The sequence below is a fragment of the Apostichopus japonicus genome, chromosome 18 (assembly GCF_037975245.1).
Source record: "Apostichopus japonicus isolate 1M-3 chromosome 18, ASM3797524v1, whole genome shotgun sequence".
NCBI lineage: Eukaryota > Metazoa > Echinodermata > Holothuroidea > Aspidochirotida > Stichopodidae > Apostichopus > Apostichopus japonicus.
This window is the reverse complement of record NC_092578.1, coordinates 4,610,910-4,625,178: the sequence shown is the minus strand read 5'-3', so window position 1 is coordinate 4,625,178 and position 14,269 is coordinate 4,610,910. Positions and strand designations below refer to the sequence as shown.

The 14,269-nt window shown below is 42.1% G+C and overlaps 1 protein-coding gene across 5 annotated transcripts in view; it reads left to right on the top strand.

Annotated features, from left to right (window-relative positions):
* LOC139958986 (RNA-binding protein 45-like) overlaps positions 1-14,269 on the top strand; it is a 50,170-nt gene that overhangs the window by 18,061 nt on the left and 17,840 nt on the right. For 2 of the 5 annotated variants that reach the window (XR_011789928.1, XM_071956455.1), the window contains exons 5-9: positions 4,320-4,469; positions 9,299-9,434; positions 10,161-10,217; positions 10,639-10,671; positions 12,536-12,568. Coding sequence is in view for 1 of the 5 variants with exons in the window: in XM_071956455.1 (XP_071812556.1) it covers positions 4,320-4,469; positions 9,299-9,434; positions 10,161-10,217; positions 10,639-10,671; positions 12,536-12,568 (409 nt within the window). In the remaining 4 variants the exon portion in view is untranslated. The remainder of the gene's footprint in view (positions 1-4,319; positions 4,470-9,298; positions 9,435-10,160; positions 10,218-10,638; positions 10,672-12,535; positions 12,569-14,269) is intronic. The other 3 variants (XR_011789929.1, XR_011789930.1, XR_011789931.1) reach the window with 3 other exon arrangements.

Genomic DNA, 14,269 nt, shown 5'->3' with positions numbered 1-14,269 from the left:
TCGCGTACGATCAATTTGCAAGGGTCGCTACCAGGTCCGTTAAGGCCCGTAGACAAAACATCGTCTCCGCCATCCACTGGCCTTCGACGGAGGCGAAGGACAGAATGCTGGAACTACCAATCCTCGGGGAAGACCTTTTTGCGGGCTGCTTCCAAAAGAAACTCCAGGAAGAGGTAGCCCGAAGGGAGACTCTGGCCAAATCAGAATTCCGACCCCCACCTACCCAGAGAACCAGACCCTTCCGCCCGAGGGAGAGCAGAGCACCTAGGGGAACGAGAGCAGCACCCGCCAAATCTATGAGCAGAGGAGCTCTCAGAGGCCGAAGCCGGGGGGCAGCCTTCCGTCCAACCCGCCCCTGGGCCCCCAGAGGAGGCAGAGGCTCCACGTCGACCAGACGGGACAGTGACCGCTCCTCCAATCGACCAGCGTTCGCCGCCCAGCCCTAGGGGTGCCCACCTCACCGCGGCCATTCCGCCGGTGGGGGGGAGACTAACAAACTTCTCCCAGCAATGGGAATTTATTGGCGGGGACAAGTGGGTGTTGGACACAGTCAAACACGGGTACAAAATAGAATTCTCCTCCAGCCCACCTTTCGGGGGCGGAGGAAGGCAGACACTCACACCCACGGACCCCGTCAAACGCTTAGCCCTAGAAGGGGAAATTCTGGCCCTGCTGGCCAAGCAGGCAATTACAAGAGTTCCGGAAGAGACGGGACCACTCTTCCGGTCCTCCTTTTTTCTGACCAAAAAACGGGACGGCACCTGGCGTCCCATTCTAAACCTAAAACCCCTGAACACAAAACACATCAGACCAAAACACTTCCGTATGGAGACCTTAAACTTAATATTACCCCTACTCAGAAAGGGCATGTGGGCGGCGACCGTAGACTTACGGGACGCCTACCTGCACATCTTGATACACAAAGAACACCGACGATTCCTAGCGTTCCGGTACGCAGAACAAGACTACCAGTTCCGGGCGCTCCCATTCGGCCTAGCCACGGCTCCCAGAACCTTCACGAGAGTCGCGGGAGCAGTAGTCGCCTACCTCAGAAAAAGAGGGGTCACCCTCTACGTATATCTAGACGACTGGTTGGTAGTAGGGAACAGTCTATCGGAAGCAACCAACAACGTCCACAAAACGCTCCAGACCCTTCAAGAACTGGGCTGGATCGTGAACCAGAAGAAATCACGGCTATCACCCTCCCAGACGATCCAGTTCCTCGGGGCCATACTGGACTTCACCACCGGGGTAGCCCGACCCTCAGAAGAAAGAGTCGCGGCAGTCAAGGCGACCACACAACAGATCTTGGCACACCGGGGGTCACCAACGGGGACATGGCTCCGGGCCCTGGGACTCATGGCCAGCCTCGTCGATATAGTGAGACTGTGCAGGCTACACATGCGACCTCTGCAACTGCACCTGCTGAGGTCCGCAGACCCTACAGACCCAGACAAAACAACGCTCATCTACAGGTCAGAGGAGGTCACACAACACTTTCGATGGTGGCTCGACCCAAACAACTGGAGTTCAGGGGTACCCTTCGCGATACAGCTACCAATGACATCGATAACGACGGACGCGTCACTGTCCGGATGGGGAGCTCACTGGAGCAATCGCACAGCATGGGGGACGTGGTCCCAAACAGAAACATCTCTCCACATCAACATCCTGGAGATGATGGCGGTCAAAAGAGCCCTGGAAGCTTTCAACGACCACGTACAGGGAACGATAACCACAATCTTCACCGACAACACGACAGTGGTGGCCTACATCAATCGGCAGGGGGGCACCCGCTCAGAGAGACTGTGCCGACTCGCGTGGGAGGTGATAACAGCGGCCGAGGACTCCGGCACGATCCTAAGGGCTTCCCACATCGCAGGCAAGCTCAATGTGATGGCGGACGCCCTATCCAGGGGGCATATAGACCCCAACGAATGGTCTCTGGAACAGGAGACTTGCGACAGAATCTTTTCGATCTTCGGCAGGCCCACGATAGACCTGTTCGCAACACACAAGAACAACAAACTCCAGACCTTCTGTTCCAGACGATCCCACCCCCTGGCCTACCACACGGACGCAATGTCCCTCTCCTGGGACCACATGGATGCGTACATCTTCCCGCCGCTATGTATGATCGGACAAGTCCTCAGGAAAATTCGGAACTCCAAGGGCAGGTTCACACTAATAGCCCCGTTCTGGCCTCGCAGACCCTGGTTCGCCGAGATCCCCCAACTCCTCATGGACGTCCCAGTGAGTCTACCGGACAAGCCCCACCTACTGTCCCAGAGACAGGGAACTCTCTCCCACCCAGACATCAAGGGGTTACAATTAGTTGCCTGGAGGCTGTCCGGTCTTCCCTACGACAGAGAGGCTTTTCAGAAGCAGCTGCCGCGATGGCAGCCGACGCTAGAAGGGGAACGACCGCAGCGACTTACGATTCCCGTCTGCGGAAGTTCGACCAATGGTGCCGACCGAGACAGATACTGCTGCCTGCTGCCTCTGTGACACAGATAGCCGAGTTCCTCCTCTCACTCTTCGGAGAAGGGAAACAAGTCTCCACTATCAGGAATTACAGGTCGGCCATCGCTGCCATCCACCAGGGCTTCCCAGATGGCTCCACACTGAGCAATAACCCGTACATTGCACAACTCATCAAAGGCATGGCGAATCGTCGCCCACAGATCAGACGGCTGGCCCCCTCCTGGGGACTCTCAGCAGTGTTACATGCCCTGGCAGGACCACCATACGAACCAATGGCTAACGCCTCCCTGGCTGCCCTCACAAAAAAGACACTCTTCCTCGTCGCAGTTGCGTCAGCAAGAAGGAGGAGTTGCCTCCACGCCCTATCCACCAAGCAGAATCACATCAGATTTGAGGGCCACGGGGTGAGGATGGTTCCAGACCCGTCATTTATTGCAAAGAACCAGACCTTGACCTTCTTGCCAGGAGACATTTTCATCCCGGAAATTAAGACCATGTCATCAGTAGCCGAGGACAAACGATGGTGTCCAGTCAGGGCACTGAAGTGGTACCTGAACAAGACAGAGAAGTTAAGACAATCAACTTCTCTCTTCATCATACCACGACCACCCTACGCAGCGGCCTCCAAAGACACTCTATCCAGGTGGCTAGTAGAGATCATACGCCCGTTCACATCGGGGACCTCCCGACCAAGGGCTCACGACGTCAGAGGGGTCGCGGCCTCTACAGCCCTATTCGCCGGCATCCCGGTAGAGGACATACTCAAAGCAGCAGCGTGGAAAACTCCAACTACGTTCGTCGCCTGCTACTTGACCGACACTTTACACGCCGAAGCGGCATTTGGTAGCGCGGTGATGCGAGGTCCGGTGGGTAACAGGTCCCACCCCTCGGGCCTCCCACCATCGGGCAGTGCCACTCGGTGCTAAGGTTGTGAGGAGACAGGTAAGCGAGGAGCGAAGTAAATATTCCAAAACTTACTGGTTTGGATATTTACGAGTGACGAGCTTACCTGTCTCCATTCCCGCCTCCCTCCCCCGAGAGGGTGGTGGGACACAGCCGGACGGAGGAGCGGTCGCTCGACTTGACTCATGACTCCGAGCTTCACACCAGATAGACAGAACCACCATCCACCAGAGAGCCATCGACTATGTCTATCGGTGAGTGTACCTATGTGTTTCCGTATGCGTTTGCGTACATAGTCTTCCACTTACGTTCTCACCTAAGTTGATCTAAGGGTAACAAGTGGCGGACCGTAAATCTTTAGGCTCCTTGTTAGTGTAAGGGGTAGTTCCGCCTGCAGGGTTCAGGAGAGTGTCCCCCCTTCCCGCTGCGCCGGAGAGGGTTACACTCCCCCCTGCTAAGAAGGCGTCAGTGAATTTTTTGTTAGGGGTTCACTTTGGGAAGTTAACTCGACGGGGGTCGTTGGGGGTGGCCAGACCTTGCCACCCCCACTCCCGTGTCCGTGAGGCCACTCTTTAGGAATGGTCTCATGAGAAAGGAGGAGGGACCGGAAGGGGGGTCCGGTCATAGAGGGCGCACAGTGTTATTTATTTACCAGGACTTTATAGGCACGGTAGAATGAGGTGCTAAGGTTGTGAGGAGACAGGTAAGCTCGTCACTCGTAAATATCCAAACCAGTAAGTTTTGGAATATATAATAGAAGAATAAAACGAATGTATTAAAAGAATGTATTTAAAAAAATAATAATAAAAAAGCACTAAATTATTAACTATCTGGGTCAAATTCAGCTGTTCATTTTGTAAAAAAAAAAGAAAAAAAAAAAAGAAGAAGTTAACGTTATCATGTATCTGGCTTTACCGTTGTCGTCAACTCAGGTTCTTCTGTGCCTTCCAATGCAACGTCAAGGCTTCAAGTCGATGTGACAGGGAAGACTACGGAACAGCAACTCTACGCTCTCTTTAACATCATTCCCAACATGGAGTACTGTGATTTCAGGGAGGAACAAAGCTCCTGGGGTTTCCGAGGTGAGTTCAGTCGGCAATCCTTGGTCGATCATCTATGAATTTTTTGCTGCCAGCTTTATACAATTTAGTTCTCGCTCCAATGAATTTCAAAATGATCTGTTTCATTCTCGAGGTGCACTTTTTTGAGATCCGTTGGTGATGGCAACTTTTCTCATCATCATAAAAACAGTACTTTGTGGTTGATGCTGAGGAGCCATCTTTGAGTTGCAATTTCTTGTTTGGGGTGTCAGCCGGGGTAGGGTTGGACTGGGGGGCGGGGATCCAGTGACGAAAACGGTATCTAAAGTTAGCAAAGAAACTAATCTGTTTTAAGCTGCAATTTACTGGTACAAGATTAAAGAAGCCCATTAAGTCACTTTTTCAAGAGGAGGACCAAGGGTGTGCCCGCCAGCAAGCAGCATCTTGCACCCTGCATGGGACATAACCTTTGTGCTTTGCAGTTTCCTAAGTTGCGCTGCGCACTGCTGGTCAGCAGTGCCTAAATCTGTGGGACACAGAATTTTTCGTTAAGGATTAAAACCATGTATAACTCATATCGATACCTTAGCTGCATTGCAGGTAAACCTATTGTGTATGAGCATCACATGGCATGGTGAGATTGACAAATATATAGTATTTAGTTTGCTCCTCACTTACCTGGCTCCCCACAATCTTAGCACTCTGGTTTTACCGTGCCTCGAATGAACCGGTAACATTTTAACACAGCGCGCCCTCTATGACCGGCTCCTCGGGCCAATGCCCTTCCTTCTCATTCTACCATCCTTAGTGCCAGCATCGTGCGTTATATCAACTGGATTTTCTCAACGTTATTCGTTACAACAAAAATTGCAGAATGCAGTCTGTAGGCAAATGTAACTCTGCAATGTCATTTGGCATGAGAAGTTTGCACAAGGTGTGTCATATTTTTGGTGGAAAAAGTGAAAAATAATATAATTTGATGATAATGTAAGGAATTCTGTCTTTCTGCTATAAGACCACATGAATGATCACTCTCATTAACTAATGTCATGATTGATTTGTGAAGCGTGCCTTCTTTTATACTTGCATCATCTTGAAGGTCAGGCTTTATGGTGTAACAAGGCTGCGGGGGGGGGGGGGGGGGGTTTGTTGTCTGAGATAGGCAGGCAAGAAACATTTGTAATCAGGAAGGCCTTGTTGTATATTCTAGTACATCTCTCTGTCTGTTTGAGTGTGTGTGTACCTGTGTGATGATGTAGCTTGTAGGAGTTAGCATGTATATGTCATATGTGACACCTGACTTCACTTCAATGGGTGTTTACACCTCTTGGTGAGGTTAGTTTATAAGAGCTCGAAAAATCAGAAGCTGAAAATCCTATGTGTTCTGTACATCACATAGTAAGAGTTAGAATAACTTTATTGATCCTTAACGGGAAGGCATGTGCTCGCAAGGCAATGAAACATGAAAGAGTAAGAAATAAAATTAAAAGAAAAAAAGCGTTTAAAGCAGAAGGCTGTTCAGCAATGGCAAGAAAGACAAGCCAATTTAAAATTGATATTATGAATTTTAATAGCCTGAGGAATGAAAGATAGCGGGTTTTGGTAACAGAAGGTCTACCACTGCACGGGATTACTTGTCACATAAGGTGTACATGGAGGGGGTGATTACTGTCAGTCCAAAGGGACTCCAGCTTGCTATGTACAAGGCAGTGGTAAACACAGTCCACCTTCTCCGGTAACTCACAAATCACCCGCCTGCCCTTCTAATACATTTATTAATCCACTTTTTTCCAGTAATTGTAGCATTGCCTCCCCGGCAAATTAGGCAATAAGGCCAAACCCCACACAAAACAGAGTTATAAAAAATTTGTAATCATTTGGTATCTACATGGAAAGAATTAAATTTCCTCAAGCAATACAATCTAGAGTTTAATTTGTTATCGACGTTATTGATATGAACAGACCAGTCCAGTTTGTGGTGGATATAATAAACACCTAAATACTTGAAACTATCAACTTGATCAACTCTACAGTCATAAATTATGACAGAGTCCGGTGAGAGTCTACAGTATAACGACGACAGTCTAACAACATCTTCTTTGTCTTAACTACATTCAGCTTTAGGAAATTATTAAACACAGTACTTAACAAAATTACCAATTGGAGTAAGATATTTTAAGCTATGATCATTTTCAATCAAGCCGATCATAAGAGTATTTTGACTTGGACCGAGTTTGCAAATTTGAAACTTGATGGAAGAAATTGTGACAACGTTTTGAAGGGCAAACATGAAACGAAAAGTATACAGTACCTAAATTACTCTCTCAAGTAGCATCTATACTTCTCTGGCAACTCGAGGAAAGATTTAACGAGTCGGAAATGAGGTTGTTTTATGCCTCGTTTAATTTATCTGAAAGAATCTCACTCTCAATTAAGCAGATGTTATCGAAGAGCTTTTGTCAAAGTGTAATTTGATATTTTGATGTTCAAAATAGTGTAAAACAACTGTGCCATTCCCTCTTGTCATTCTGAATTTGGTTTATGCAGGGAAGGGACTAGTTTGCTTTTGAAGTCATGTCAACCGCAATAACTTTTGCGGTTGTAAACGTTTGTGGAAGATGACTGTAACCGTAAAGCAGCATTCAGGGTGTACTTTTCGTTCAATTTTTTCACTTCTATTTTGCCCGTTTTTTTCCCCTTTCTCTATATATCTCTCATTTCCAATAACACCGCAAGTTGGCTATGACAAATCAAAATCAACAGTTCATTGTTACAGTGGTCACACCCCATTGTTATATTTTCTTGTAAATGACTTTTGTGGTCCCAGTAAAAATTTCTGTTTTATGGGATTGTTGTCGAGTCAACCGTGCTAATATCCTGTCTCCTTTCATTCCCAATACCGCTGCAAACGTCTTGTGGTGGAAATGTACAAATTTTATTATCTGGTTCTTAGAAGTGGTTGCAAAAGTTATTTTAACAAATTAAAAGGACAATAGAAGGGCGTCGGTCTCCCATTTGATGTTTTATTTCTTTATAAATATTTCTTACAAAAATTTTTTTTTTTTTTTGCTGACGTAGGCAAACAAAGGGGGAAGTTTGTCTTTGTTTGCAGGCCTGGAGTCTTGCTATTAAAATCATTTGTTTCCTTCAAAGAGATCAGACTATAACATGCTGTATCATCGTTCTCGTAAAGAATTGTTTTTGTCTGCCAAAATGAAAAAAAAATTCTGCTTTCTTTGTGGCTGTGATTACGTCCTGCCTTGTTTTTTTGGCTAGGTCAATAAATCATCGAGGAAGTAAAACAGAAATTTTGGTTATTAAATTGATCGTTGAATTCATGGATTATATCGCAGCAAGAAACGTTGCAATAAATATGCCAGAACATTGAAGCCACTGATCTAGTTGGGATAAATTTCCGAATCTAAGGGTTACATTTGTCCATGGAATGCTAGATAGTACCTGGGAATTTATCATAAATAAATATTCGAAAAATATCTCAGGATCGCACTGCACAGCTGTTATGTTGATCACAGAAACAACACAACATTACACACAGTACCATCTACCTGGTACGTGGTACACACTGTGGGCTACATGGTTGTTAATTTGTCTAAGAAAGGCTAACAAGATTCTTGCACAAGCTGTCACCAAAGTTAAGTACTCTGGGAGATTCTGTACAGCAAGTTGCTATGTATTTATTTGCACAAACACTGAGCACATCCTGGTAAAGGATCTTGCTAAAAGATTGGGAATAAAAGACATTTTAATGTGAAGGGAGAATGGATATATGTTAAGTTACAGTTTATATTGATGTGCTTGTTGTTAAGGGGCCAGACCAAAAAGAGTACTTTATATGTATTCCTCATTCCTCTAACAGCGTTACCAACAGTAAACTTAATATTCTATATATCGCCCACTGTATTTAGATGCCGTTAAATAATTTCTCTTTTTAAATGTTATTGATGTTATACTGTAGTACCCATTGACTGTAGAAAATAAACTTGAAAACTATAAAGCTTTGAAGTTTGCAAAAGTGCAAACCAGTGTTTTTGCCACTTGAGAGCCTAACTTGACAGTTGTTAGAAGTGGTTTTAGCCATTCTTTCATCATTTGCTATTTAGCATATGTATGTATATGTATTTACTGATTTCGAATGAGGAAACATGACATTCTGTTAAAAGTACCCACTACATGTAACGCAAAGTTTCAAATATAAAATACATTGTATTTAATCATTAGGTACTGTATTCTTATGCGAAATATTTTGGCTAGAACAGGATATGAACTGTGATCTACTGTACGTGAGGGTTACAAACCCCCTCAAAGATCAACTGAGCTACAGTATAAAACAGCCCTTACAGTATCTGTAAGTCGGTGCCAATCCCAATATAGCCATTTCTTTGCTGGGGTTCCGGTCAGAAGCCACAGTTAACATGCATTCTGTGTTACTGGGGATCACATCCCAGTTTTTCATTCGATACAACCCAGAAAGTGGTAGGGCAGGTGTTTCAAGATAAATTCAGCTTTTTATGTTAATATACCACACTCCTCTCCTATCCATCTCCTTTGTGTGTGCACCTGTAGTCTACGACACAGGATAACATTTCAATGCTGTGGCCCCTCCCCTGACGACCTCTTGAGGTCGTTGCCCTTTTCCTTCCGAATCTACCCATGTTCTGCTCATTCACTCAACTGTGAAAAAAGGTTTCTAGCAAACTGACAGTTGGGAGATTTAAAAGCTGTTTCATTTACTCCTCATCACAGCGTCAAATTCCGTATTCGCTTGAATCAGCGGATACAGATAGCAACAAGGCCGTTTCTCTTCTCTCGCTATATAGTCTCTTAATTCTGAAAACATTTTCTCTCTACAGGTACCGCTCACGTCAGATACAAGAGCCCTGCTTTTGCAGCTTATGCCAGGCTGAAGCTGAACGGGTTAGAGTTCCCAGAAGGATGTCCGTTAATGATACAGTTTATGGGTGCTCCAGAGATCCCTAAGATGGGAAGGTAAGGCGTTGACAACTTTCAAATTGTTCCATTTTTCACAGGTAGCGAGCTAAAAATGTTAGTGAAATAAACAACAAGTCCTTGGTACAAGTAAGCGTGAGGTAGGTGTATCTGCGATGGGGAACAATTTTCAAAATGGTCCAAATAATTGGTGTGATAGTAACTGGTAACGAGTTTGATCAGTAAAAGAGGGAAAAAATACTTGATTCTTTAATTTAAATTAGGCAATTCATAGTTGCATATGCTAGCCATATAGGGTAGGTAGGTGTAGGTTCTAAAGGTGTTGGTGTTTTTTGTTTTTTGGAAAAGCAGTTTTATACTTCAGTTATGATCGGAATGCCACCACAAACCATAAGTTTCCAGATGTCGAAAAATTGATGTCCAGTTTTGATGACGGAGATAAAATTGTTTTGTAAACATCAAGTCCAAGATACAATAGCTGTAAATTATGCATTTTGAGTGTGATTTTGAGGTGTGGGGTGGGTCTGATGAGTCGCGACTCAGCCGTCATGGAAGATCCTGGGCCTTGTTGCTAAAAGTTTGAGGAGCTATACTCTAAGTTGTCATGTTTGGTGGAGAAAATATCTGCACTTCTGTGTCGAAACCCGCCATACCCCCCCCCTCCCTCACTGATACTTTTTATCCTCATATGACTACAAAAGATAAATAATTAAGATTAACATTAAATGTTCAAGTACAACCGGCTATATTTTACATCATCTACAGCTTTGCTCCTCAAGTCTCCAGTCTTCCAATAAAAACCCACGATATCTTCAAAATGGAGTAAGATTTTCCTTCACATTTGGGGAAGTTCTTCATTACAAAATCTATCGATGTTGCCAGTTATGTCCACTTTTCCGTTAACATTCAAAATTTCATGGGAGTTGTCTTGTATTAACATCACCGTAGTAACAATGCTTGTCTGTAAATATTGCCATGGTAACATAAATTTTTCCGTTATAAGTGGGTCATGGGAATTTTCGTCCCAACGAGGTCATTTCATCCACCCGCACACTTCAACAGAGCACTATATGAAATACTAATATTAGTGTACGCGTTCACTTACTGTAAGGTACTACTTTGAGACTGGAAGGCTTTTCTTGTTTCTGGCTTTTTTATCTTTAATTCTATCATTTGGTCTTTTTGGTGAAGGGAAACTGTATTATTTTTATTATTATTATATACTATTTATCACAATCCTCAGGAAAAAATCAAGTAAAGAGAAAAGTGATAAAATGTAAGTTCTTCGTGCATGACCAAAAAACCAAAAAAATTTGAAGCATTTTTCTTCTTTTTCATTGATGAGACTTTTTACACAGTACATTAATTTTTACTGTTTTTTTGCGGTGACATCCAGACTTTGGCAAAAACAATTACATAACATACTGTACAATGTCAGCTCTTATCTTTGCATGTATATATATTTCAAATGTCCTACGTCATGAATTTCGTTATGGAAAGCAGAATATCTGTGATATCTGGGTTTGATTTTTCAGAAACATGAAAGTAACATGGTTCCCTGTATCATCTGATTGATGAAATCAATTTGTTGTAATGTGTTGAAAAGATGCATTTCTATGCATTTTTCATGTAATGTTTCATGTCCGTCTGTCTGTATCACTTATCATTGAGATGTCACATTTTTTAATGTCACAAACTTATGTACCTGCAGCTGTATGGACTGTCACTGTTCGCTTTTTCCAGTTATCGCTACTTCTTTACTAGTCAGTACACATTAACCATTTTTGCTTTTTGCCACGTTCAACAAGTTAGTCAAACATATGTATGTACTACTGTAGGTATAGGCTAAAAGTTTGTGTTACAAAGCAATAGTTAAGCTAGTCTTTCTCGTTAGCAACCATATCTTGTTCGTGTAATATTTAATGTCTGTCTGTCTGTATCACTTATCATTGAGATGTCACATTTTCTAGTGTCACAAACTATATGTACCTGCAGCTGTAAGGACTCGCACTGTTCACTTTTCCAGTTATCGCAACTTCTTTACTAGTCAGTAACACATTTACCATTTTGCTTTTTACCACTTAGTCAAATATATGTACTTTAGGTATAGGCTAAACTTTTGTGTTACAAAGCTATAGGTAGGCTGGTCTTTCTTGTTAGCAACCATATCTTCCACAGCTCAAAAGTAAAGTGTATTATGTTACAGCCTATTGATAGGAACTACACACTATACACCTGTTAATTTACTGATGTGAACCTATGTATACATCTGTACATCTATCTGAAGCAATATTGCCAGGCTCTGATTTCGTTTTGAAGTTTAAGTATAGCTTTCATGTCTAGAAAATAAAGGTTAATAAACATACCGTTTAAAGACGGAGATTTATCAAGACTCTGTTGCTGTGGAAACAGGATGATGATATTTCAGGTAATTGGAAAAGGTCTTTGTGTTTTCAATTTCCAGAACCACCCAAAAAAGCATGTAATTTTCCATCTTTTGTCACAGCACTATTACAGTTGTATACTTTGAAAGTACAAGACCAAATTAAAGACATTTATGGAGGCTGAATCACAAATAGTAATATAAAAAATCAATTATGTCTCTTTGCTTTCGAACTATTGAAAAATATTTTTTTTTAGGATACCCTCTGTTATGCTCACGTTAAGGTTGGATGAATAATTACATTGTCTTTGTATGATGTTAATAGTAGGTTTGCAAGCTTAGCCTTGTTTGCTAAAATGAAGATATTACTGTAATATGACAATTATCGACCTGTAAGGTAGACACCTTTGTAACCACATATGAATGTGGCCGAAGCTGAATGCTTCTAAGCGTACTTCGGCTATCCAGTTTACTTTTTTAACTCGTGTTGGATTTTGTTTACAATTTGGAAGATCATCTCATATGGGAAAACCCTGGATTTCTCCCTGACAACAAGGTGGCCTTACTTTGGCCGGCCAGCCTGGGCCAGGGCTCGAACTCGTTAATTCACAGTATACCCTCTTTTGCAACATCCATGCCTGAAATTGGACTCTGATTTCTGGGCTAGAATTGTGACTTTTATGTACATCAAACTCTGTCAATCATTCTATTTGTGAAGGGAGCTCTATGATACTTTATTATTCATCATAATTCTCAGGAAAAAATCAAGTAAAGAGAAAAATGACCAAATGTAAGTTGTCCATGCATGACTAGAAAAACAAAAAAACTTATTGTGCTCCTCTGTGTTCTGAACAATTTTTTTAAATTGCAGATGTTGACAAAACATGTTTAAGTTCTGTTCCTTACAGTACAACATGTACAACTTTTAATATGTCACTCTTTCATGCAATTCTCACATATATTTTTTTCTAAAATCTCTATATAAATATCAGTTTCTGGAATACTACGAAACACTTCGTCATTTCAGAGAAAAAGTTTTCTTGACATCTTTCTGATTCGTACTTCGTGCAGTATTCTGATCATTGGAAATTTCCTATGTAATTTCTAAGTTTTTTCCGTTTACCGGAAGGATGGAGCTAAAACTTTTCCAATTTTTCCATTTTCCATTTTTAAAATACGACTCATATGTGCATGTTCTACTCAGCTGCGACATTTGCTGCATGCTGTTTCTGGATTTCTGGATTCCTAATTTCTTTTTCGCCCTTTCTTCTTTAAGTGATTTATTGACTTATTTACTTCAAGGATAAACTCAGAAAAAAGGTTAGCAATAATTTGTAATAGTGTTTAAACAAGGGCAAAAACAGTTGAGCCTAATGTAAAGTCAGACTTTTGTATCAATTTTAGTTTTAAAGAATTTCACCTTTGATAATCTTGATTGGTAAGATTGGAAATAACATCAGCTGGTACTGTTGATGTTTTAATGTTACATTGTTAATACACTGTTTCCTTACTATTTTAGTAACTACTGGATGTAGAAAACAAAAATGTTTGTTCTTTATTCACAAAAAGTACCACATGGATGTGAAGTTTAATCCTTGTTATTTCAGACAATAAATGTTCAAATTTTTCTCTTTGATTTTGACTGAAGTATTTTGTGTGCTAGACTAGGTACTCCAGCCGCTATGTTTGATGAGCTTTCTCAGAAAACATTGTGGTAGTACAAAATGCTGCTTGTAGTGACAGAAGTTGTTTCATTTGATAGTTGGAGCTATATATATATATATTTGTATATTAATATATATATTTTTATATATATATACTCTATCATATCCAAATTGACAATTTTTTTGCCAGTCATCATTTATAGTCCAAAAAAGGGAGGGAAAAAATGTAAACGAAAAGTGAGCACCTGTCATCCTCGATGATGATTCAGCTGCTCACACCTCAGGATGGATGAGAGGATGAAGAGCCTTTGACAAATTTAGAGAGTAAAAAAAAACACTTGTTGAGTAAGTACTTCAATGATTGAGTCAACAGTTGGGAGTGCTTGTGCAAATTTAACCATATGAATATTCATAGAGTAAAAAGCAATTGAGAGCACCACATGCCTCATATGTAGACCGTAATTTGAACTAACACAGTGTGTTTTGCAAATCTTCATGTAATATAAATGTAGTACCTAAATTGTATTTATCACTGAAACAGGACCTTGGCCAGATATAGGAACTAGAGAGTCCAGTTTTCAGCTTGCGTTCAAATTTGGTGGCACAAAGGACAGGGGTTAAGGATGAGGTGTCGATCTAACCTTTGACAAAAAATTTCATAAACATTTCAAACAGTATCTTAGGAAAAGTCTGTATCAGTGTTGTCTCACTTTTCTCCTCTTTTTTTTTAAATTTCTGTTGTACCTTTTTCTAAAAGGTACTGTACCATAAGCAATGTCAACACTACATCACTAGAAGCATGCATACATTAATGTACATTTTGTTCC